A 26831-nucleotide genomic window follows, 5' to 3' on the forward strand; every position below is an offset into this window, starting at 1 on the left:
CAACCCATAAGCCCACTTTTTTCTCAGTACAGAGGAAGCGCAGATGTTGCTGACATGGATCGTAGCTTCTCCCCACTACCTCAGTTACTTAATAACAGTACACTGATGAGCACAAGAGAAGAGCAGTACAGTATTTAAGTGGTTCCCTGTGTTAGAAAAAGACTGCTTAAGGGCACATGCAGTATGTGGTGTATAATATTGCCTCCGAGCTACAGTAACAGAACAACAGTAACAAAAATGTTTTGCGCCATTTTGGCAGCCCGACCAGTTAAGATGACCATAGGGCCGGCCTTAGGGCAAGGTGGCTGCTTTTTGCCCCGCGCTTTTGGGTGTCCCGCGCTCCCTCCGCTCCTCCCCTTCCTCCTGTCGGTGCTGGGATCCAATTTTCACCTGACCGGAGGAGGGAGCGTGGGGCGTGCCATCTGGTAGGAAGTTGGTGCCGACAGGAGGAGGGAGAGCGGCGCCCCCAGACTGGCAGCAAGATGTAGGTGTGTGGGGGGGGAGGGTGAGAGACTCTATATGTGTGCGTTTCTTTGCGCCTCTTACCTTTTCTGGATCGGCTGCCTCCTGTAGCGTCGCATTGCCATGGTGATGGACGTCATATGGCCACGCAATATCACATGACGTACATAGCCGTGTCACGTTGCCATGATGCGACGCTGCCAGAGGAGGGCTGCTCGTCAAGGTAAGTCCCCTTATCTTTTTTTTTTTCATGGAGGGGGCCCGTTGCCAACATGCCGCTTTGGCCCCCACAAAGCCCAAGGCCATATATTTATCTATCTACAAATGAAACATAATGTGGATACTTGCAGTTTGTTTTGTTTGTTTTGCTATATTTGCTCATAATGTTTTCGTTAATGTAATGTAGTGTTTTGGCTCATAATGCTGATAAGCTCAAACAAACAGCCCTTGAGAGCATCACCGGATCGCAACTACAGTTGACATTCCAAGGACGACTCCTTTAGTGAACTCAACTGTGTTAAATTCTTTTGAACTCTTAAAAGATATTTAAGATATTAATTCTACTTTCTTACGTTATGCTTATGAGCAATGATTAGAAGTAATAGTGATTACCAAGAATGAAATACATGAAACTCTGCATATTGTATACATGTAAAATCGCACTCCTGGACATGTCTCTTTGAAAGGTTTTTTTTCCCTCAAGGTTTTTATAAGCTTAGTTTCACAAAATCCTGATATTAAGAATAATTTTGACGAGCACTTTTTAGACAACTATATGACCAATAACCTGTTTAAACTTAATGTTTCAGAGCATCCTGAAATATGGCGTTGCTACCCATAACATGATTCCAGAAGGTTATGATTTTGGTAAGTATGGATATGTTTTAACTGTTATCAATAAACTTATTTTTCTTTTCATTGGCTCCATTTTTCCTAATGATTTAGAGCACATCATCTTGTACTTTTGAACATCATTTCTTTTTGCTAGATACATAAGACCATTTAGTTACCAGTTTATAATTGGTTTTCCAATTCTGGAGTGTTAACATTTTGATAATATGTATATTTGTGTTTATATAACGTCACCAATGTACGCTGCGTTTTACAGAAGAGAATACATAACACGGAATTATAATACAATAACTGCAACAAACACAAAATCTGACAAGGATAGTAAAATCCCTGTCCTGGAGGTTTTACCATCTACGGGTGATATAATACATTATTTTTGAGAAATGTTAAATATTTAGAGAATGTGTTGTAATGAGGAAAATTGCTGGTGTACTCGAATGGTGGAAGGGCTGCAATATTGTGGGTCAGTGACCATTTTTATTTCACTCTGCATTGGTAAATCACAGCCAAATATTTCCTGAAACAGCACATTTTTGTCGCTGTCTTGGCTATATTTCTTATATTTCCCATGATTTAACTAGTTGGAGTAGGGGATCTTTGCTGGCTGAGTCGAGATTCAAAAGTTTAATGATACTAGAATGCATGTTTGTTTGGAAATAGAGATACCTCATTTTGATTCCTTTCTATTGCCCATTCTTGGTGTTAAAATAATATTGTCTTTAACGTTTACAATAGCGAGTAAGGGAAATGCAGAATCTTCCTATGTTATCAGCTTTCTTTGAGCAATTTGGGGGATGCATATAATACGAACAAGTGAAGTAGCGATAATTATGTTAAGCAACTCCATTTCTTTTTCCTTTAGTATTCCGTCCAATTTCAGCAAGAGCAAAACTTCGTATGAATCCACGTGCTGATTTTGACTTTTCCTCACCAAAGATGGACTTGGATGTAAATCTCCAGGACATAGCAATTGATTTCAATAAACCACAGGTGAGACTTAGGCCAGGATTCCCCAAGCTCTGATAAGCGGCAACGTTCTTGTTGGTCTAATAAAACCTGTGGCAGGAAAAATGGCAAACCTGAACATTAGACTGGAGGCTATCAATGTATCTTTTTTTCTGAATGTTTTTCCTTATTTTCTTTTTACAAATTCCAATAAATCAAACATGAGGGTGTCATTTGTTTTTATGAAACAAAGAAATTGACAACATGCCCCATATCCTCTACCTGTTGTGAAACTTGCATCGTACAAGATTTATTTAGCCTTTCTTTCATATATAGGATAGCCTTGTGTACATGCCAATCAATTTTGAATTCCTTTACTGCACTAGCCTTCAGCCTGCTTGGTAAATTCACTACCCTTTCTGTAAATTAAGTATTTGCCCAAATATGCTTTCCTCTTGTGCCTTGTGTTGTATTTGAAACGTATCTGTCATATCCTATTCAGAGCCGTTCTCTCTTCCAAACTCCACATGTTCAGGCCTTTTAGTCATTCCGGATAAGTTTTTGATGTAGCCCATGGACCATTATTATTAAACCATTTCAGAAATATTTGCTCAATGGGGTTATTTGTTTGCTTGTTTTCTCTTGTAGTATCACAGTGTTATGGAGCTTCTAGAGTCTATCGACATGATGACACGAAATTTGCCATACAGAAAGTTCCGACCAGATGTTTCTGTTCACAATAATGCCAGGAAATGGTACGTTGGATTTCACTTGTACAGTTGAATAGATTTTTAATTTCAAAGATGTTACATTTAATATGATTATTTGTGGATATTGCATGCTGAAATAGTTCCAGTTGTGGTATCGGTCAAGGAAAAAATGTCAATCTTTGTAATCGCATCTACTGTATTGGCCCAACATGAAATTGTTCAAAATGAAAGTGTAGTAAATACTATACAGTCACATTGAAGAAAGGTGTGTGGTTTTTTTTTTTGCGCTTTTTCTTTGTGACTGTAAAGTCTCTTGTACAATAGCATCTGTTTGTACCTAAAATTGCCCCTTTAAATGTGCATGTCCCATATATGGGTTGTATCTTGTCAGCCTAGCTCAAAATTGAGCAAATTTTTGTTGGATGTAAGGTCAGTGGAGAGTTCTGCAGTTTTCAAGCACATTATCTTTGCTACACACTTTCAGTGCTGTTTTGCTAAAATAAATAAATTCATTTTAAAAAAGGGACTCATAATAAAAATACATAATGAAAATGTTTAACATTTATCAATATTGTATTATTTGAGGTTTAAAGAGTTTAAAAAAAATGCGAACATACATGAGTTTCATAGAAAATTACAAGTTTTGAGAAAGTTCTCATCCGAGAAAAGATGGTAGATCTACACTACCAAACAATAACATTTCCAGGTGACATGAGTCATAAGGAAAAACAAACATTAGTACAATTAATAAAATTCTAATGAAAAATCGTATGGATTCACACAGTCCAAGATAAAAATTGAGGTTCTTGACGGGTTTTCTTAACGATTCTTGCGCAAAATTCCAGAGGGTCTGGCAACTTTGGTTAAATGACATAGGCGGCTCTACACTGACCGTGAACACAATCATGCTTTAATTGAAGACTGTAGTGGCTGAGTGAGTAAAAGACACTGTCTGGCACTGAAAGTTTGAAGCAGGGGAGCCTGGTTCAATTCCCGGTGTCGGCTCCTTGTGACCTTGGGCAAGTCACTTTATCTCCCTGTGCCTCAGGCACCAAAAAAAAAAAACATAGATTGTAAGCTCCACGGGGCAGGGACCTGTGCCTGCAAAATGTCTCTGTAAAGCGCTACGTATAACTAGCAGTGCTATACAAAAACATGCTATTATTATTATTATTATTGTGTTACTATTTTGTTAAAGCTAACCTGTCTGTATGTATACTCAACTGACTCCTGGCCCTCCTTTTACTCCCCACACCCCCTCCCCCCTTTTCTTCTGTATCCCCAATCCCTTCCCTCATCATTGTAAGTTTGAAAATGCCAATAAAAATTAAATTAAATTAAAAAAAAAAAAATGCAGGTTCTGTTCTCTCATCAAAGAGAATACCAAAATCCTCCACAATTAATTTATTTATACATATGCATACATATAAAAATTGTGGAGGATTTTGGTATTCTCTCTGGTGAGAGAACAGAACCTCCATTCCCCCCCCAATCCTCAAGCCACTGCATGCTGTTTTAAACACAGCTTTTAAACAGCGGCTGGGATGAGATGCAAAGCCATTAGACCTACTCACATACATGTTTCAACCTTGGCTTGTGTAATACGAGCTTGAGACAAAAGGTGGCACTGAGTGCTCATTTGCATGTCATTTCCCAGAATCCCTTGCTGCAGTGGAAGCGCTGTATGCTGGGTGACAATGGGGAAAGACAGGGTTGCAGACCTGTCTAAGACATGCAAATGAACATACAGTAATATTTACAGTTGCTTTATGCTTTACTGTGGAGGGTTTTTGTCACTTTTTTTACCCACCATAACCTTAATGACATATATATATATATATATATATATATATATATCACGTGAACACCATTGTGCACACACACCATTAATTTTGCATTATCCATTAATCAGAACAGTGGGTTTTACATGACAGGCAATTGTGGAATCGATGGTAAAATATCACTGCCATGGGAATCATAATATTCAGTATGGCAAACTCACAACATATCTCACAAAGCCACTGACTGGTGGTTTCTGATACAAATGAAAGAATTAAAGTAGACCACAATTAGTTGTTTTTTTGGAATAGCAATTGACTTGTGCTATTATAAAGGAGGGCAAACCATAACCTTGTTTTATTTCAAAGATGTAGCAAAGTATTCAATCAAAGCTGTCAAGGAAATACACACATCTTGCTGCCTAGTAGTTTGGATTGTTGGTGTAATTTGAACAATTATCATAGGAGCTTTGTTCATTTATATAAGAGTTACACAGCAGTCTGACATAACTCATCAAAATTCTGCATTCCATCTGCAATACTTTGCGTGGCGTAAATGCCACTGAAACATACGTTGTAACTGTTGGGTATCTATATAGGCAGTGGAATAGCGGAACTGTATACAGTATAGAGAACATTTATTGAAGTGCATTTTAATTAACATCATAATGTTTGTTACCATTGTTCAATGACTCACAAAAATATTGAGTAACATTTGTAAGAGGGCTGTTTTTACTTTATTTTATTTTTTTTAATAATAAAGAATTTGGGATGTTTAAAATGTATGGAACTAATTAGTTACAAATTGTTTGGCTCAGATAAATGATTGTGCACATTTCTTGGAGAAGTGTAATCTGTGGTTAAAATCGATTTTACACAATATGTGAGGTTTGTTTGAAGGATCTTTTGGTCCAAAACATATTTTACCCTGACACTGATCATGTCATTACAATCTCTAAATGTTATCACAATTATTTAGTCTGTGATAACTCTTGTTTGTTTACCTGATGTCTGAGCCTTCAGTGAGTGTTGGCTATTTAAGGCTTTCAGCACCCTCTTGGCATTGGCTTAATACTTTTATGTGCAGAAATATGCAACAGGTGTTGTGATGGCTACTTCTAAAGGCGAAATCTTTACTAAATATTTTTTTTTATATATTAACAAAAACAGGTGGGATTATGCCATAACTGGTATTCTTGAGGTAAACGTTAAACCAAGCCTTCATATGTGGTCATGGAAACACATTCGAAAACACAGGCAGCAAGTTAAGCGATACAAAGAAATGTATAGAGTGAAGATAACCACAAAGAAACCTGCAGAGGATGTTCTGAGTTTGATAGAGGTTGTACTTTTTGAAATATCCTTTTACTTGCTCTCTTATTCAATCTTGTGTTATGGCTTGTCTCTCTTCTCGAGCTGGTTATTGAAAAACGTATATGCTGTATGCATGCCAGTGGTTATTAACCATTTTTTTTCACCCAGTACCCCTAATCGTACTGCTCAGTTGTTGAGGTACCCCTACAACAGGTCACAGAAAACACAGGGCACACAGACACCAGTCCTCACTTCTCTCTTGCCCAACCCGGATTCTTCCTTGTGTGCTTGGCCCTACCCCCAGGCACATGCGCCAGCCATTCGGGATGGAGGAAACTGCCCAGCCCCCTAGCAACTGCCCTGCTTTCTCCTTGCTTTGGGAGAACTGTGAAATCCTGCAGCACCCATATGATCCTTTTACAGAACCCCAGGGTGCTGCGTAAGGCTGCGCTTATAGAGCCGGCGACAGCGACGCGACTTCGCGTCAAAACAAATGCATTTTCGCCAGCGCTTATTGTGGACGTGACGGCGCAACGGAGCGACAGCGCTACCAAAATTCTGGTAGTCGGTGGAATTTGATTTTTGGAGAGATGGTCTCCACATGTTACTGGCTATAAGCCTGTTCCCACAGAGAAATGTTCTGTGGTACTTCCCTAAATAACACCCCTCCAACACCAAAATCTCTAGATAAACAGCACATATGATTTAATAGATATATAAACCTAGTCTAGATAACTTTAAGGTAATCTAACCTGTATAGTGCTGATAATCACAGAATATGATCAAGGGAATAAGTAATATTGCTAAATCCTATAACTTGTATAATGAGTATATTGAGATATTGAGTTGTGTTAATTAGGGAAGTACCACAGAACATTTTTCTGTGGGAACGGGCTTGAAGAAGGGGCGTCAGAGGCCCGAAACGTTCGTTGCCCGCCTACTTTTTTCACCCTTCATTTTTTACGTGCATTATACGTTTTTCCTGGGTTTTTCCCCCCTTCTTTTGTCGTCACATTGTTGTTATCCTCCATCCCCCCCTTTCTTTCACCCCCAACCACTCCCTTCCCTCCACATTATTGAAGTTGTTGTTTCACGAGATGTGATCTCCAGACCCTGCATTTGGGTATATTGTACAGCTGCTACAAATTTTGCCAAATATACCTTTATTGACTTATTCAAATTTACAATTGTCTATTGTATCTATTTGCGTGCTGGGGCCCCTTTGTATATATATATCTGATTCTTTTGGGGGGTCAGAGGTCCCCCCTGCCTCTGCACCAATTTATCTGCAGTTTTTATATTTATACATTTAGTTATTTGTGAAGTGCTACCTTACCAACATACTTTTTGTATAACCCTGACTGAGAAACACTGCTATATGCTATGTGCAATGACTTTTTAATTTGATCAGTTTTTAAAGTATTTTATTTATTTGTTTGTCTAGGAAAATGAAAAGACCCTGGATATTTTTTGTATAACTTTAGCACGGCAACAAGCAGAAGTCGAGGTAAAAACCGACAAGAAATATCACATTGTTTCATTGTCATCCAATCAAAAAGCATTCTGTAACTTTCTTCATTCCCTTTTCATGTAGTTGACTTATTACCTTGTCCATTAATGGAGAAAATGTTTCCTCCCCAAAACCTTTTTTTGGTGACTGAACGTTCTACCTAACTTTGTGCAAACTGTTTTATTGAAAACAATTGCGTGTTTTTGCATTTGCATCATTCTTGGTCCTTTATGGATGGTGTTGGGAGAGACCGGAACAACCTCAATTCGAAAGATTTAAGACATAAACTAAAAGTTCTACCTTTACTAGGATCGAGGCTTTGCCAGTTGCCTCATTCTGTCCTGTGCTTAGAATGTAAGGGCACTTTCAGAGTTACATTTTTCATCTTTTACATTTTCTTTAAGAGAAATAACTTTTAGACCAAATTTTGCCTGACATTAATATTTCATGAGTATGATGGCTCAGCAACAGATTCACCCTGTATGCTTTGTCAAGCAGTGTAGTTCCAGGGCATGCACTTTCGTTGAACATGCAGTAGCCCTGGTGATGAACAGAATTTTGAATCGCACCATTTTCACCTTTATGATTTGAAAACACCAGAATGTCATTATATTTCATAGCCCTAAAGTATTTTATAACAACCTTTTCTCTATGGGCATGATCTGGAATATTGATTTTCCATTTGCTTTATTCATGCATTTTTTTAAATCAGTTACAAAAGGCACTCTTCTTTATGACCAGTTTCATAGTAAAAGCAGCATGTATTGGTGTCATTCTATAAAGCCAATGCATGCTCATTCCTTCCTTTCTGTTCTTTAGGCATCCAAAGCTGGTCTGAAAATATACAGGCCTGGGGCAAAAGACGAGGACAGCAACTCTGATGGGTGGTTTGGTTGGATGTGGGGCTGGTCTGGGGGAAACATTGAAACTAAAGAAGTAGTGAAATCTGGAAGTAAGTGTAACGCAGTGTAACTTCTGGCAGTAAGTGTTAAACTCCATGTGAGTTAATTTTAAACGCCACTACTTTGGGAAACTGCTAATCTATTTAGCCGCCAACTTTCCATCTATTGGCAGCAAAAGGAATCCCATGATGGCACGCCTCCAACATCATGGTACAAGCCCCTGTGTTTCTCTCTCGCCACTATATGAGAAGTGGTCAGAATAATCAGCTTGTTTATTTCTAATGTTTCATTTTGCATTTGCATTTTACACAATGGTACCTAAATTACTTTCAATCAATTTATTTCACTTTGACAAACCATACATATATGATATGATCATGCACATTGAATAATATGAAATATTTCTTAAATGTGTCTTGTTTAAACACACTACTTATCCTTTTTAGCTTTGTAGAAATATGACCTTCACATGTTTCAACCATTCTATAAAATTTGTATTGATTAGTACATTTTATGGCTAAACTATAAGGCCTAATATTATAGCCAAAATGTGAAAAAGAAAAAATGTGAACAAGCGCTAAAGATTAAAACACCAATGTGACAAGTAAAAAGGCAAAATACAGTGGCTGCCTAGTAATACTGTCAGTACTAACAGATAATATGGAAACAAAAAAAAAACCTGGCGCCAAAAGTTCAATGGATAATCCTGTACTCCTCAGGGAATCAGCACACTTGCTTGACAGGCCATGTAAGGGAAAAACACAAACAGACACAAATCATAGTGCAACTCTGCAGGTTTAAAACAGGTCTACACTACACATCAAACATAGAGACTCCTAGTGACTATAAAAACTATTTATTATTAAAAAGAACTATGCCATAAAATGGTATGGACAAATTGGAACACCGCTGGTCATCCAGATGGGAAAAATCAGAGCCCTACTTACAAGCAGCAAGGCATAAACAGGCAATGCAACAAAGATTCCTCTGGGTGCTGTTGATGTCTTTGCAGAGATGTTATTCCTGCTGCGCCGCGACTCTCGTGCTGACCCTCCCTCCAGGGGTTACCAGGGGCAGTGGCGGGGGCCCGCTCGTGGGGCTCACAGCTCTACTCCACGTGAGGCCGCTCTCCTCACTTCCTCCTCCGGTTTCACAAGCTGTCTCAGCGCGCCCGCGCGCGAGGGTGCCCGTGCCCTTAAAGGGACAGTGCGTGCGTCCTGTAGGCCAAGAACTAACAGCTGCAATAGGGCTCAAACCTGAACCAAGTGTCCCAAAATAGTCCAGTACCAAGCTCAAAGTGACTGTGTCACCTGCCCTATGCGTTTCGTAGACGTTACTCTACTTCCTCAGGGGCTACAAAAACTGATACTAGGTGACATATACATATACCCTAACCAATTAAAAAATTAATTGCCCAATTAGGCTGAATAGCCTGCATGTCATTAATATCAGATCACTACGTCTCTAACAACACAATACACATACAATACATTAAAAACATGCATACGTCTCTAACGACATTTGATATGACATTTTAATGGGCCTCATTTTTGGGGTATATGGTTATGTGTTGTTATTTGCATGTTTTTAATGTATTGTATGTGTATTGTGTTGTTAGAGACGTAGTGATCTGATATTAATGACATGCAGGCTATTCAGCCTAATTGGGCAATTAATTTTTTAATTGGTTAGGGTATATGTATATGTCACCTAGTATCAGTTTTTGTAGCCCCTGAGGAAGTAGAGTAACGTCTACGAAACGCGTAGGGCAGGTGACACAGTCACTTTGAGCTTGGTACTGGACTATTTTGGGACACTTGGTTCAGGTTTGAGCCCCATTGCAGCTGTTAGTTCTTGGCCTACAGGACTCACGCACTGTCCCTTTAAGGGCACGGCACCCTCGCACACGGGCGCGCTCAGACAGCTTGTGAAACCGGAGGAGGAAGTGAGGAGAGCGGCCTCACGTGGAGTAGAGCTGTGAGCCCCACGAGCGGGCCCCCGCCACTGCTCCTGGTAACCCCTGGAGGGAGGGTCAGCACGAGAGTCGCGGCGCAGCAGGAATAACATCTCTGCAAAGACATCAACAGCACCCAGAGGACTCTTTGTTGCATTGCCTGTTTATGCCTTGCTGCTTGTAAGTAGGGCTCTGATTTTTCCCATCTGGATGACCAGCGGTGTTCCAATTTGTCCATACCATTTTATGGCATAGTTCTTTTTAATAATAAATAGTTTTTATAGTCACTAGGAGTCTCTATGTTTGATGTGTAGTGTAGACCTGTTTTAACCCTGCAGAGTTGCACTATGATTTGTGTCTGTTTGTGTTTTTCCCTTACATGGCCTGTCAAGCAAGTGTGCTGATCCCCTGAGGAGTACAGGATTATCCATTGAACTTTTGGCGCCAAGTTTTTTTCTTTGGTTCTAATATTATAGCCGCTATATTCACATGGGTCTACCTCCACCATTAATAAATTGAATGCAGATATTAAGCTTTGTACGCCTTCTACTCTAAGAATAGAAACAGTAAAAATGTCTTGAGTGTTGCATGTACTTGCTACTGTTGTCAGGTAAGTGAGACTGCCACTCTAATCCATGCATTGGTGGTGGAGCCTGTGACATTGCTGGCCCTTTCAAAATTGGAGAAGTTATTGACCAAACATGTTTTCTGCCAGATCTTGAAGAATTGATGACACCTGAAGAGAAGGCCAAGCTGTATGCAGCAATTGGATACAGTGCTGCGGCTGTTGATCCAACGTTGCCAAAATCGGTAAGCATTCTCACTGGAGACAGTGCAATAATATGCAAGTATTTAGCAGTACGGTAGTGTTACCGTTTTTGAAACCCAAGAATGTTTACTAAATATCCAGTCAAGTCTGTACCATCTGTTTCTTGTACATATGGTTGCATAGGTCTTAGTACAAAGCTTGAGGCCATTGGCATCACAGTTGATTTTCCTGGAAGGAAATGCTAGAGCGTACACTGTTCCTTTCTTAAGAAATCAAGTAGGTATAATCTCTTAAAAAAAAAAAATCTTCTAATTTATAAACAGCCATTATTACCAGAACTATATTGAAGTATATAAGAAATAAAATGTAGAACCAAAGTACCCAGACATGAGCCCCCAATATATGTATGAGTAGCCAAGTGCCCCTGGCTATAGCCTTCTACTGGCCTCAACACTATAAGTCCTGATGGGAACAGGCAGTGTTGGGGTTAAACTCCTGCGCAGGGGATAGCCTGCAGTTTCAGCCTGGGTGGGTACTGTGTTGTCATATCCAGGGGCAGGCCTAAACCGGCAGTTGGAGTATTATACCTGGGCAGGGTACTGACTGGGTCACATATGTATGGTGTGATGCCTGTCAGTAGCTAGACCTGCCTGTTATGGGGTGGGGTTACAAGCCCTTCCCCCGGGTATAAAAGCTGATACTCGGCCAAATTGAGGTTGGTGATGGTTATGGTACAGTGGGATACTCTTTTCCCTACAAGAGGGTAAAGGAGATTGGGAGGGGCTCTTGGGGCCTCAAGCCTCTGGGGTCTGCTCCAGGGATGGAGATGTGCCACGCTGCTATGCAATAAACCTGCTGTTGGACCAACTATGGTGTGTGATTATTGGGAAGGAGTATTGCCTGTGGGGACCATCCTGCATTCAGCAGGATCCTCATGAGATGGAGGCACTTCACTGTAAGAGATGGAGAAAGCCTGCACTGTTGCTGCTCCCAAACACCAACTGCGGAGCAACTCAAACGTCCTGAACCAAGTAGGTGAGCTACAGCACCGGGAAAACTTCCATGTAGTGGCCAGATCTTCCATGGCAGGGGGGAACAGGTGCTACATTTGAGGGCGCTGCTTAGATGGTGCAACAGGGGCAGAAAGTATGGCTGAGAAACCCGCTACCGGAGAAGTGAATGGGGGCACTCACTGTATCCAGGCCGGAGTGTTCCCAGTTGGTCGCTAGCGGGGTACCCCCGGATGGTATCCGCTGACGATGCAACCCCTCCTGCTGCCGCATGAGAGGTGCCAGAAAAGCACTGTATCAAGGCCATCGAGTTACCTTGACTGGGAGATACAGATCTAAGAGGTGTCTGAACCACATTGTATCAGTGCTGGGCCTCTTCCACGTCCAAAGGCAGAGAGGTGTCTGAACCACACTGTATCGTGCCAGGTTCCGCAGATGAGTATGCCTATCAGGGATATGCCTTGCAAGATAGCACCCCACTTTGGACTATCTGTTGGGTGCCTTTACTGTGCTACGTTCAGAGGCTGAGATGTGACTGACAATCAAGGTATCAGCCGAGGGCACGCTGCAGCACATGCCCCATGGGGATGTGACTTGAATGATAGCACTCCCTGCGATGGACTGCAGCGTGTGCTCCAATACAGTACTACGTGCTAGATCCGTGACTGGGATAGGGTACTCAAACAGGGACCTAGCTTGAAATATAGCCCCCCCCCCTTATATTGGGGCTATGCTTGCAGTTGGGGAGGAAAAAGTGCCTGTGGAGCATGCCAGCCAGTGTGGCCGCTTGAAACATAGCACCCTCAAGATGGAGCTCGTCGCAGGTACTGAGGAGAGTTCAGGGTCCCTGAGGAGGAACCTGGAGTCTGATCGCGGTTCCCGCCGAACATCAGAGGAACCGCGTGGTAAATTGCAAGATTAAAGCTCTTGGTTGCAAAATATCTGGGATTGGTGCCAAAGTCCATAGCCGCGCCCCTCTATTCCGACTGGGACTCCTAATTTCACAAGAGGAAGGAGTCGAAGAGCCAACGGCTCAGTGTGGAGTGTGACCGATGTGAAGCCAGTCAAAGATAGATGCACGAGTTCCTTGATCCAGCATGACCGATGTGTGACCATCTCCCCTGAAATGGATGATATCCAGACCCAGTTGTTTGAGCTGCCTGGAGGAATACTATACACTACCATTCAGGGCTAAGATATGCTACAGTTCCTTTGCCCGTGGTGCCATCGCCCGGAGGAGCGTTGGAAGTCACGTCCCGGTGTGAGCGGTGTGATGTGACCTGCCTTCGGCCAGTGCGGGAGGCCTGGGATCAGCATATGTCTGCTCTCCATCCAGACGAGGGCTGTGTAACTACCCTCTAGTCTGTCGGCTGCAGATAGTGATGGTTAATGCTCTGGCAAGCGCGGAGCAAGTTTATATGGACATGATATATTAAATATTTCACCCACAACGGAGGAGTGCAGGGGCTGCCCTGCGCGGGGAAAGGATCCCGATGCGAGTTCCGATTTTGGGTTGGTGTCCTCCAGGGGGAGTGCCCTGCTCCGTGGCTCTTTTTCTCTGACCACCAGTGCCAACCAGGGTGCGGATCTGCTGCTGCCAGGCCTTTGGGGTGGTTCGTGTAGTGGCCTCGGCCGAGAGAAGACTGTCTGCTGCTGCGGAGGGTCTTCCCGAAGAAGCGTAGGTGTTGCATCCATGCCAGGAGGTTCCTGTAACCGCATCAGCCCAGCCGAACAACGCGGGTGCCTCAGTCCAGCTGAGTGAAGTGGCGGTAGCCACTTCCGAGGTACTGGCCAAGTACCTCCAACCTTCCCGCTCCGAAGGTTGACTTGTCCCTATTGGTGAATGGTGACTGCAGATGCCGACAGCACACTACCACATAGGGAGGATGCTGTTCTGCTGCTGGTGGCTCTCGGCCGTGACCGTTCTAAAGTTATTGGGACATCAGGACTTTCTTCTTCCTCCCTCGTAAAAGAAGGGACCCAGGATATTGCAGTCCCGGTCCAACCCCATGTTGCGCTCCCTGTTGATGCTCCAATGCCCTGGGAGGTGGCCCTAGGGTTAATCGGGAAGCATAGATCCCTGTCACGTCCGCCACGGTCCCCCAGGCTGTCCATGGATTTCCAGTGTCTGGTTGTGAGTACTGTAATGTGTCAGCCTTTGGTGGAAGGTGGAGTGTTAGACTTGTGGGATCCTATGTTTCAGGGGTACGTGCCTCATATGTGGGAAATCCGATTTTATATTAGTACGGGATGACCGGGTAGATCATTGGTGAGAGTAAGGGGAATACACCCCCAAACAAGCTACAGAAACTGTGCGCCTGCATAGTGGCTACTCAGTGAAAGTGCCTGATAAGGAGGGTAAGCTCGGAAACCAAACCCTGATCACTACTATTGATACAGCGGTGGCGGGACTGTAATTTGTAAATGGAGATACAGCAGGGATATACTGCATATTGAGTCAGGAGATATTTATAATAGGAACTGTACTGCAACCGGGCTAAAGGTTCTCTTGGTTAAGAGGAACCAGTTATGCCGACATTGTATTGTATTCTATGTGTTTTATAATTCTGTGGGCCGGCACAATTATTGATGGTGCATAATAATGCACCTCATGCGAGGTCGTGAGGAGGATTTTCACAAGAGGGAGGATGTAGCCAAGTATAACCTTCTACTGGCCTCAACACTATAAATCCTGATAGGAACAGGCAGTGTTGGGGTTAAACTCTTGCGCAGGGCCTAGCCTGCAGTTTCAGCCTGGATGGGTACTGTGTTGTCATATCCAAGGGCAGGCCTAAACCGGCAGTTGGAGTATTATACCTGGGGAGGGTACTGACTGGATCACATGTATATGGTGTGGTGCCTGTCAGTACCTGGGCCTGCCCTGTTATGGGGCGGTGTTACAAGCCCTTTCCCCCCCCCCCCCCCCTGGGTATAAAAGCTGACACTCCACCAAATTGAAGTTGGTGATGGTTATGGTACAGTGTGATACCATTTTCCCTACAAGAGGGTAAAGGAGATTGGGAGGGGCTCTTGGGGCAATAAACCTGCCATTGGACCAACTAGAGTGTGTGATTATTGGGAAGGAGTATTGCCTGTGGGGACCATCCTGCATTCAGCAGGATCCTCATGAGATGGAGGCACTGCACTGTAAGAGATGGAGAAAGCCTGCACTGTTGCTGCTCCCAAACACCAACTGCGGAACAACTCAGACCTCCTGAACCAAGCAGGTGAGCTACAGCACCGGTGGAACATCCATGTAGTGGCCAGATCTTCTGTGGCAGTGGGGGGGAATAGGTGCTACATGTGAAACAAACCTTAAAGCAGGTTTGTAAAATATTCTTCACCCTGGACAAAAGGAGTAATATATCTTGGGAACTGGGAGGTCAACAGATCCCCAGGTTCAGGTGATCAAACTTCTCCCCTCCTGCCACCCCGACCCTGAACACTGCTTGATCAAGACAAAAGCAAATACTACCATTCATTCTTTTCTATAAATTCATTGGCTTTTAACTCAAGTAATGCTTTGTCTGTGTAATGTTAGTAGAAAGCGGAGCACAACCAAATGACAAAAAAGCGAACAATCATGAGGTGACCCCCATAAAAAATTTGATAAAGCACATACTAGCGCGAAAATCGTAGGTGGTGCGTTTTTTATTCTGTTCATGTGACGATATTATAAAGGTAATTTTTTATGGGGGGTCACCTCTTGATTGTCTGCTTTTTTTCGCCGTTTGGTTGTGCTCCGCTTTCTACTTGCATTACTTGGTTCTTATGATGTACTTTTCTCATTTGATGGAGGATGTTTATTACGCCATATATTGTGGGGATTCTGCTTTTTTTCCTCTAGGCATCTGTTCCTCCTCAGTGTATATTAAGGATTGGGCAAGTTATACTCCACTGAAGGTGGACACTTATGACACTTATATTGTCTTTTTTCCATGATTCACTTATTCTCTGAGCACCATTTAATTTTGGACTTTGATATATACTTTGTCTGTGGTTTTAAAGTCCCTTACGTTGAGTCTCCACTACTGTAAGTCTTGGGTTGGTTTCGGCAGTGAGATCAATGTGGTCTCCCAGGTCTGGTATACTTCAAATAAATCTCTTAAAATCTTTTATGAAAATACAACATGGATATTGTTTGCTTTCAGTATTACATGTTGCCAGTAATCACATGAATGAGCAGTCATATCATTAATAATTATATTTCTCCGGCAAACCTGAAAGGGAAACGTGGTCATTTTTTTTAATAACCCATAGGAAACAAAGACCAAGAATGCAGGTGATCAGGTTGCTTAGTAGTCCAGATAGGGCAACAGTGCATTCTGTATGCACCCACACATACATCCTGCATACCTAACCAACACACTAAACAGTGTCCTGCAAGTCCCATTATTGCATTATACTCTGCCATGTACAAGTGTCTTTTGCTGAAGGTATTCAAATATCTTACCATGTACACATATTTACTAAAGAAACATCACTTCATCTCCCATGGTTTCTTTCAAGACTTTCAAATACCTTATTGCAGGGGTGCGCAAACTTCTTGAGCTGTGCCCCGTCTCCAATGACATCACGTGACCCCGCCGCTGCATTTGACGCGCGTTGCCATGGCGACGCGTGATGTCACATCGCCCGCAACGTCATTTGATGCCGCGTCGCGTCGAAGAGCAGGCTGACGGCAGGTAAGTGAGTTACAGAGGCCTTACGCCTCCCCCGGCATTTAATTTAAAGCCGTGGGAAAGAGCGCGGGGCCTCTGTAACCGCCCGCGCTCCCCATAGAAATTCTCCCGCCCCCCCTGGGGGTCGCGCCTCCCAGTTTGCGCACCGCTGCCTTATTGAACCTGTTTTATTTCCATCCATATTATGTGCAGATGATGACTCACAGCACATGCTAGTCAGTGGCCATGTACATGAGAAGTTAATTTATTAAGGATATGGCACGGTAATTGAGTTTACATGTATTTCATTTCCACTTTAGCCTTTATAATTTGTGTTTCTCTACAGATCAAACAATGTAAATTGTCTGATATTTGTGCACCGTTATTTCCAGTTTCCTGAAAACACTTTTTTATAACACACTTTTGCTAATGCTCTCCTTGAGTTTGATTTTTAAATTGATCTCGTCTAAAAATAAAAACGGCACATTTCTACTTCGTGTCATTACGTCTGCAAGCTGCTACTCCCCAGTATATTTTTTCACTTCCCCAATATTGACAATCTAATTGTGTCATGTGAATATGCAAGAAGGCATCCAAATTACACAGCCCTTTCTATGAAATTGTCTGACACAATATTTAATATTTAAATAGTATAATGGGTAAAGCCAAGCAGACAACCATATGTAGGTCCTATGGTAGGATTCAAGTAATTCAGTTATTTTTGTAATTGCATTTTTTTTTCTCCGTTTTTGGAGTAGAAGGACAAACTTGAAAGCTGGAGGTATTTTTACTCCTTCACCCATACCCGTACCTGACCCAAACCCATTATAATGTGTATTTTGCTGACATGAAGCACTTGTGTTTTTTTTCTTCTTTAGTATGAAGCCATGATTCTATCTGTCAAGCTGCTAAGCGTGTCGATTCAATTACGAGAAGACAAGGATAAACCAGAATTGATCAATTTTGCCATAACTGATTTGAGTACAATGTTAAAACAACGACCAGGAGCACAAGCAATAAAGTAAGCTGGGGTGGGAGAAACTTATTTACCTGAATTCTTTATTAACATGGGAATACATTAAGAAACAAAATTGTCAATAGACACAAGGAATTGTATTGATAGTATATTGAATAGAGACATCTGTTTCTTTGATATTGCTGTCATTTTTTATACTTTCCTTTTTTAAGGGTTTCTTGTCTGTATATCTCTTATTTTGCACTTGCAGATTTGAAGCCCAGATTGGCACATTTGAGATAACGGGCATACCACAAGTTAAATCGGTTCCCTGTCTGCTGTCTTCCCGAAACGTTGCCAAGGAAAATAATATCACCCTGTTGAGCCTTATGTTTGAAACCAATCCACTGGATGAGCAAGCTGACCAGAGACTCAGAGTCCAGTCCCAGCCTCTGGAAATAATATACGATGCCGTAAGTGAAACTTATAACATGAAAGTATTTTTTTGTTTAACATGACTATCATTCCTAACCACAAATAAATTAATTACTGTGTTTTACATGCAATGCAGCCTATCCACCATAAATCTGGGGTTAGCCCTGTTGTTGCCAAAATAATATGTTGCAGGCCCTTCTGGCAGTAAAGGGTTAATCCATTTAAGATTTTGGGGATCATACACATTTTATAGTAACTTTTAAAATGCAGAGTAAGCCATTTTAGTGGGACATAGATGTTTCACATGCTGTAGGCTGTTATAGTGTATGAACGAGAGATACTAATTCTACTGCATTATCATTTGTCTTGTTAAATCCACATAATTCTATAATGGCCTAAATTGTTTGAATTAGATTGTATTAGAATTTTAATTCCTTTTATCTTTTAAACACATTGCATCAGGTGTCTTAATTTGTAAAGAGGTTAAAGCTAATAACCAAAATAATCTTTGCACTAATCCTTCCAAAACCATAGCCAAAACATAGTTTTTAGGATGCACTCCAATTAAGTATACGTATTTATGACATTTCATAAAAAAAGCCTCAAAATTGTATTACTCTTGTGGACCTTTTACATATTAATAATGAATACCACTTCTCATGTTCAGCCTAGCAACCGCTCTTTGAAAGGATGTGTATCAAAAATTGTGCAATTTTCTTCAATCATAGAGTAAATAGCTTTTATCTGCATCAATTTGCACCAGCGTCCATTGTATGAATCTTAGAAATCTTTGCTTCTTACATTTGGCGCAGATCTCTTTGGCGCAGAAGCCAAAGCCACCTAAACCTGGCCAATTTATTTGGACCCGTAGGGCGAAAAACTGCACCAGTTACAGCACAACTTTTGATAAATTTAATTATAATAATGCGCTAACAATCCCCTCCCCTAACTCCTGTAACCACTCCAAATGCTCATGGTACAAGTGAAGCACATTTTGGCCAAACACCTTGATACATTAACGCAGAGTGTGTGCCAGGTTTGAAGCAATGCTCAAATTTGCGCTACTTAATGCACATCTTGTTAACATACTGTTTATAGATATGTGCCTGCTGGAGTGACTGTAAAGAAGTGTGGCTTCAAATAATGGCCATAATATGAATTGTTGTGAGCAAGAAGTGATGCTTTAACAGAAGTTTAGTAGGTCATGTTTGCCTTTGTTTTGTATACTAGAAAACCATCAACAGTTTAGCAGCTTTTTTCCGACCTCCGGAAGATGTCCATCTTGAACAACTGACCTCAGCAACGTTAACAAAACTAGAAGCATTCCGGGATAAAACATCAACAGGTAAACGGCATAAGGCTGCGAACCCGCTGCGGCCGGCGGGGCGCGCGGCCGCGGACCACCAGACCCTTGCCCGAATGGTCCCTGCCCCCGCTGCCTCCTTCCAGCAGGGCTGACTACGTACTGTGACGCGTCAGCCGGACGATGCTGCAAGATCCTAGTGATTTTCGGCGCTGACGCGTCACGTGGTACGCGAGTCAGCCAATGGGGAGGAGGGGAGGGAAGGAGCTAGATGGGAGGCGCCTTGGGCGGGGACCAGGGAAGGAGCTGCAGGTTAAAGTGTGTGTGTGTGTATGTATGTATGTGTGTGTGTATGTGTGTGTGTATGTGTGTGTGGGGGGTGAACGGCACCACGATCAGATTGCGGTCTGTCTGTCAGCGCCCCGCCTGTCTGCCGTGCGGGCGCGCTGACTGAGGGAGAGGGGCTTTAGCCTAAGCCTTTGCCTATGTCTTACTTAATCATCACAATTTGTTGAAAATATGGCATACTTATTTGTACTTGAATACATTATGTACAGTATGTTTGTTGAAATAACATTAAAAAAAAATTCTTAGTGGGAGATACCTCCCCCCAAAAGAAAATAATGAAAATAATGAAAATAATGAATTTTACTTGGAGTAGATTTAATTATCTATTCACTGATGGTTCTGAATTCCCTGGCCATACCAAACATGTGCAACATTCACATTAGTAAATATTACCCTTATGTGCCTCACGAAACAGTAAGGAAAATGGCAGTAGGGTAAATTGGACAGAAACCGAGTACAGTAGTCTCGGTTATACGATCGATTCGGCGGCGTATAACCGAAAATGACAGACAATATGGAAAGTATTATTCCTTCCCCCCCACCCCCCTCCTACCCTCTCGCTTACCGGCGGCACAAGAGTAGAAGGACTGCAGACCACAGGAGCAGCACCGGAGGCAGGAGAAGACCATCAGACCCTGTGTGCGGAGCAGAAACAGAGCGACATAGGAGAACAGCCGGGGAGGAGCGCGCTGTAACACCAGAAGTCAGACACCAGTCATCTTCCAGTATTACAGTGCGCTCCTCCCTGGCCGTTCTAAGATATGCTCCTGCTCCGCACACAGGGTCTGATGGTCTTCTGCTGCCGCCACCGCCCCGCTGTCTTAAATCAATTCCTCTACTTACATGGTCCTCTTCTCCAGCCGCCAGCTGTCTTCCTCCAGTGCCTCTCCTGTGGTCTGCAGTTCTCTTCTTCTGCCGCCGGTAAATGAGAAGGGTGGGGAGGGGGGTGACGGATAAAACAGAAGGTTGGATAATCAGGACTCTACTGTATACTAATAGCTGTGATCGTTTGATGATTTTGTTTTGCAATGTTGGTGTTGGAGTGCTTTGATGTTTTGTTTTTTATTCCAGGACTATTGTATGTTATAGAAACACAGAAAGTTCTTGACTTAAACATTAATCTAATGGCATCATATATACTCATCCCCCAAAATGGTTTTTATGAGCAAACATCGAACTTGCTTATTCTAGATCTTGGAAGTTTGAAGGTAAGCATGTATTTTTCGGCATACATTACATTGCTGCTAATCAGATTTAATTTTTACTTTTTAAGATGTATTTACTTTTACAGCCTAGACAAAATATATTTTTAGGAGATTCCCTTATAATTGCTTGATGTCCTGTCTCTCACTTACTGTATGTGTCTTCAGTAATCTAACCCTGAAAAAGATACAGTATGCTAAGGGGAACACATGCTGACCAAATTTTGCTTCTTTTGCCAGTTGACAAGTGGACATGCTCATATGTGGGCATTTATTATGAGAAGAAGCAAAGAATGGCAACATTGATTTTGACTGACCCACAGGGTAGCTGCAGGTCTTTGTAACTATTACTATATTTGTTGGTAAATGTACATTTCACCACGATTTCAGTGAACCTTTGACAGCATTTCTTTTTGTGTCCACAAATTAAAAATAAAACGATCTGGTTACCGTACTCGCTTTTTATATGAACAGAATTCTAATTGCAATAGCAAGTTACCCACATCTAGTGATGACAGGTTATCGCACCCATACATTTAATTGAGTTCACACAGAAACATGTGTGATAATAAAGACTGGCACTTGATGCATGTGTCCCATAGCAGTTAAAAAAACAAAACAGCATTCAGTTTTCCTCATTCTTTAAATCCTTTTTTTTTTTGTCAAAACCTTTACATTTAGGGGAGTAAATGGCCGATGTAGAACAAATATTACAAGCACATATATTCTTCTGCTACAGCACAAAATGAAAAGAAATAACCACAGATAGTAGATCAAGGCTGGTTACAAAGTTACATCAATAAAACAATTGTTACATATATTTTCTCGACAAATGTTGTTAAATAAAATTCCTTTGCCCTTTAAATTAATTGTCAACTTGTTTTTCCGTCCGTTATCTGTCAGATGACCAGCAAAAGTCGTTCAAAACTCCCTCAGTTGAAAATAGGACAAAGCAGCATTGAAGACATTAGGTCACGAGCATATGACAGTTTTGATGTGCAGCTTAGTAGCATGCAGCTACTTTACAGCAAACATTGTGAGTAATTGTTTAAGCAGAATTTTATTTCGGTTTGTAAATATTGAGTTGTGGGTAATTTGTCTTGATATGATAACTAGTTAGAGATTTGCTTTGTTTTTCAAAATCCTGATGTTTTAACCCCGTAACCAATGATCCGGTTGACTTAAAAAATGTTTAGATCTGTTTTTCAATAAATTGTAAACTGGACATTTGAACAAGTTATTAGCTTAGAAATACCTATGATTTTAGATCAAATCCATTTTCTGTATTTATTTTTATTTATTTATAAAAATGTTTGTACCAGGAAGTACAGTAATACATTGAGAATTGCCTCTCATTTTCAAGTATGTCCTGGGCACAGGGTTATAACAATTCATGGTTACATTAAAAGAACGGAGGTTATACAGTCAATTCACAGACATTTCATGGGCTGAAAGAGTTGGAAAATTGGGTACAGGGAATTAAAGGGCTGGTGACTTTCAGATTGAAATAGAGAAGCTTTAACACCAGCAAATGGCTCACATCCTTTAGCTGCGCCAAAGGCTGTCCACCTTTGGGGCGATGCAGATGTACACTGAAGGGGTTCATATTGAATGCAACTGTGAATTCAAAGTCCTTTGTCCTCTTGGCTGTATAATGGCAGATTATACAGGCATACCCCGCTTTAACATACGCAATGGGACGTACATACGCATGTATGTAAAGTGAAAATGTACTTAAAGTGAAGCACTACTTTTTTTCCACTTTACAATGCATGTACTGTACTGCAAACATCATATATGTGCATAACTGATGTAAATAATGCATTTGTAACCATAATAAATACAGTAGGCTTTATTCAAATAAAATGAATGGGAGCAAGCAAGGAGGTGAGAAGCGCACACGCGGGTCAGTGCTGTATAGCAGCTCTCTCCTTCTCGCAGTCTTTATCCTTCTCGCAGTCTCTCTCTCCTTCTCGCAGTCTCTCTCTCCTTCTCGCAGTCTCTCTCTCCTCGCAGTCTCTCTCTCTCACTCAGTCAGTCTCTCTGTCTCTCTCACTCAGTCAGTCTCTCTCTCAGTCAGTCTCTCTCTCTCTCTCTCTCAGTCAGTCTCTCTCTCTCTCAGTCAGTCTCTCTCACTCAGTCAGTCACGCACTCAGTCACACACACATGCACTCATCACACACACGCACTCAGTCACACACTGTCACACTCAGTCACACACTGTCACACACTGTCACACACTGTCACACACTGTCACACTCGGTCACACACTGTCACACACAGTCACTCAGTCACACACAGTCACTCAGTCACACACTGTCACTCAGTCACTCAGTCACACACTGTCACTCAGTCACACACTGTCACACACAGTCACTCAGTCACACACTGTCACTCAGTCACACACAGTCACTCAGTCACACACTGTCACACACAGTCACTCAGTCACACAGTCACACACTGTCACACACAGTCACTCAGTCACACACTGTCACACACTGTCACTCAGTCACACACTGTCACTCAGTCACACACACACACACACACACACACACACACACACACACACACACACACACACACACACACACACACACTGTCACTCACTCAGTGTCACACACACACACACACACACACACACACACACACACACACACACACACACACACACACACACACACACACACACACACACACACACACTGTCACTCAGTGTCACTCAGTGTCACTCAGTGTCACACACACACACACACACACACACACACACACACACACACACACACACACACACACACACACACTGTCACTCACTCAGTGTCACACACACACACTCAGACACACACACACTCAGACACACACACACACACACACGCAAAGATTGCAGCAGATCTTCTCTTTCCCCTCACTGCTGTTCCGTAGTTCACATCACATGGAAAGCTTCGCAGAGCTCTGAGGAGGGAGGAGGGGGAGAAGGAGGAGAGCGGAGCAAGCAGAGTCACGGGCGGAATCACTGGTTTAGCTGCTTTGTGGAGCGTGAGTGCAGGGGGAACGGAGACAGATGGGAGGGGGAACGGAGACAGATGGGAGGGGGAACGGAGACAGATGGGAGGGGGAACGGAGACAGATGGGAGGGGGAACGGAGACAGATGGGAAGGCAGAGGGAACAGGGAGATCGAGCGCACCATAATAAAGACAAGCATGAAGGAGGTTGCAGGAGTGTTGAGGTGCGCACGCCGCCCCCTGGTGTCCGTACTCGCGAAGCACGCGTACGTACACAGGGGTATGGTGCAACTAAAAATAAATGTACGTACTTGTGAGTGTACGTAAAGCGGGTGTACGTAAAACGGGGTATGCCTGTATAATGTAATAGAAATGTAGGTCATACCAAGTACCCCTTCACTTCACTGCCTGTAACATACTGAAGGAGTAATATAGAATTTTAGAACATGGTGAATAAATATGTATTTATCATACAATTACTAGTGCATGTTTCCTATTTTTTACATGCGTCCATAAACACTTTACTTATAATTTGATTTTTAGCGCTAAATACTGCAAAATTATTCATTAATATCTCTTCAATATCTCCTAGATGAAAAATGGAAAGAGGCCCGTAAATTAAAACATTCTTCTCAGCACATTTTGGAGCCAATGGATCTGAAGGTGGATTTCAGCAGAGCTATGGTTGTCACTGATGCCAAGATGCCTAAGTATGTTTGCTTTATTGTTTGCTTTTGAGATGGAAAATAACAACGTAAACTGCATGCTCCTATACTGTATATACATACATCTTTAGGACTATGTTCAAGTCCGCTTTTTACATGTGTATGGGTGAGAATGGCCTCTCACATATACAGTATGAAGAGCGAGTATTATAATAATTTCTTATGAAGAGAGGACCGTAAATAAATGGTCACGTATACTGATTTCTATCATTTTTATCAACATATTTAAAAAAATACAGAATGTATGTTTTAAATTCAAAGTTTAATTCTATAACAAAGCGCTGTTTTGATTGTGGAGTGGGCACGGTCAGTTTGTCATTGACAGCAGTTTCAGCCAATTCAAATATTTACGATCTAAATGTTTTGCTTAATCACTAGTACATGGTATGAAGAAGCATGAGTGTTGCTTTAGCATAGTTAAATAACCACGAGGTTTAAGCAAAAACATAGTCATTTCAGGAGAAGACCATGCAATGGTCTACAATTTGTTTCAGACACTTAGAGCACTAAAAGTATTTGGACACTTGGTGAAATAAAGCCAATATAAAAACACAAAGGCTCAACTAGGTGTGTTTGAGCCCGGGGCAAGTTACACCAAACGTGACACGGGCCCCAGGCTGTTGAGCCTCTCACACATTCCCCCTCTTCTTCTCCCACCCCTCTCTCTCCACATCCTCAATCCTTCTCCTTCCCACATTCCTTACCCTTTCTCCCCTCTTCTCCACCCCCCGCCCCCCATCTCTCCTCCAATACAACCTCCTCCCCGCCTCTTTAAGCGGTGCGGCGATGCATTAACCTGTCAGTCTGCGCCCGATCCTGCTTTAATGTTGTGGTAATGAAGCAGGATCCAGCACACTGTTGCGGTGACTGATGGTTTAATTTGAACATTTGCTCATTTGATGGATGCAAATAAATATCCCACCTTTCAATATATATCAAATAGTCTATAGTCCGGTTCTTTTCTCAATTTATTCAGAGACCGTAGAAAACATCTTTAACAGCATCATTTCAGTCGGTTACATAATTTAGGCATATCGAATTTAGTTATAGAGTGGAGAATCTTTAGCGAAGTTGTTCTTAGCTTCGATGGTAAATGATTCTGAATTCTATAAATCCAAATGCAATCTTTATACATTTCTCTTAGCCAGTCTAAACATAGCAATCACCTGTTTTTTTCAGTGCCAGCCCAACATGTTCTTAGTCAATCATCAATGCCAGAGCACTGTTTCTCTATTTAGCAATATTTACCCTGATTCCGAAACCCCTCTTTGTTCTGTCACTAAGTAACTATAGTTAATCCTATGTTCCTTATCTTTTAAGACCTCTCTCTATGACCTATTGTCTTGTCTTTCTAAGTATTTAACTAACCTTTGATTACAAACTCAAAACCATATACTATTCAACTCAGCAGACATTAAACATACCACGTTTCTAAATCACAAAAAACATGTCACATCTGCCTGTCTTCAGACTGATTTAACTTCTTATCTTTGTAGAGGCAGCTTATAATTTTCCAATATAAATTCTAACTTAATACTAAATTACTTATTTTAACTAGTTATACGCTGAATATATATAGACAATATAGCATCTTTATTATTGAGGCCTGAAATCATCCTATCTTCATAATTCACCACCGCAACACAGACGTCCTTTTACGGGATAAACAGCATTAGTGAATTTCAGAATGCATTATATACTAGTTCTTCAATTCTTAACCCCCTTTCTTGCACTTGTCTGTCTCCTGGTATTGCTGTAATTATGGTCTCAACACACCTAAAGATCTTGAAAGCACAGGCTATTTATTAAATCTCAGCATACATTCTAATTGTTCTTACAAAGCAAGTGACTGATGAGACTTCATATTCTAGATCAACAGATGTTCTGTGAATCATATCTGCCTGCAACAAGCTGTTACCAAATAGGACAATATAACATTTGTGTATTATTCCTTTCAGTTTTATTTTACATTTTGGAAGACGTTTGTTAAAATCTG

The 26831-nt window shown here is 41.8% G+C and overlaps 1 protein-coding gene across 2 annotated transcripts in view; it reads left to right on the top strand.

Moving 5' to 3' along the window:
* Positions 1-26831, top strand: part of VPS13A (vacuolar protein sorting 13 homolog A) — a 211547-nt gene that overhangs the window by 56808 nt on the left and 127908 nt on the right. For both annotated transcript variants that reach the window (XM_075598717.1, XM_075598726.1), the window contains exons 10-22: positions 1272-1329; positions 2177-2304; positions 2908-3014; positions 5918-6089; positions 7506-7568; positions 8391-8523; positions 11143-11237; positions 17746-17888; positions 18094-18295; positions 19488-19602; positions 20980-21116; positions 22014-22146; positions 24703-24820. In XM_075598717.1, coding sequence (XP_075454832.1) covers positions 1272-1329; positions 2177-2304; positions 2908-3014; positions 5918-6089; positions 7506-7568; positions 8391-8523; positions 11143-11237; positions 17746-17888; positions 18094-18295; positions 19488-19602; positions 20980-21116; positions 22014-22146; positions 24703-24820 — 1604 coding nt within the window. The remainder of the gene's footprint in view (positions 1-1271; positions 1330-2176; positions 2305-2907; positions 3015-5917; positions 6090-7505; positions 7569-8390; positions 8524-11142; positions 11238-17745; positions 17889-18093; positions 18296-19487; positions 19603-20979; positions 21117-22013; positions 22147-24702; positions 24821-26831) is intronic.

This window comes from Ascaphus truei, chromosome 1 (assembly GCF_040206685.1).
Source record: "Ascaphus truei isolate aAscTru1 chromosome 1, aAscTru1.hap1, whole genome shotgun sequence".
NCBI lineage: Eukaryota > Metazoa > Chordata > Amphibia > Anura > Ascaphidae > Ascaphus > Ascaphus truei.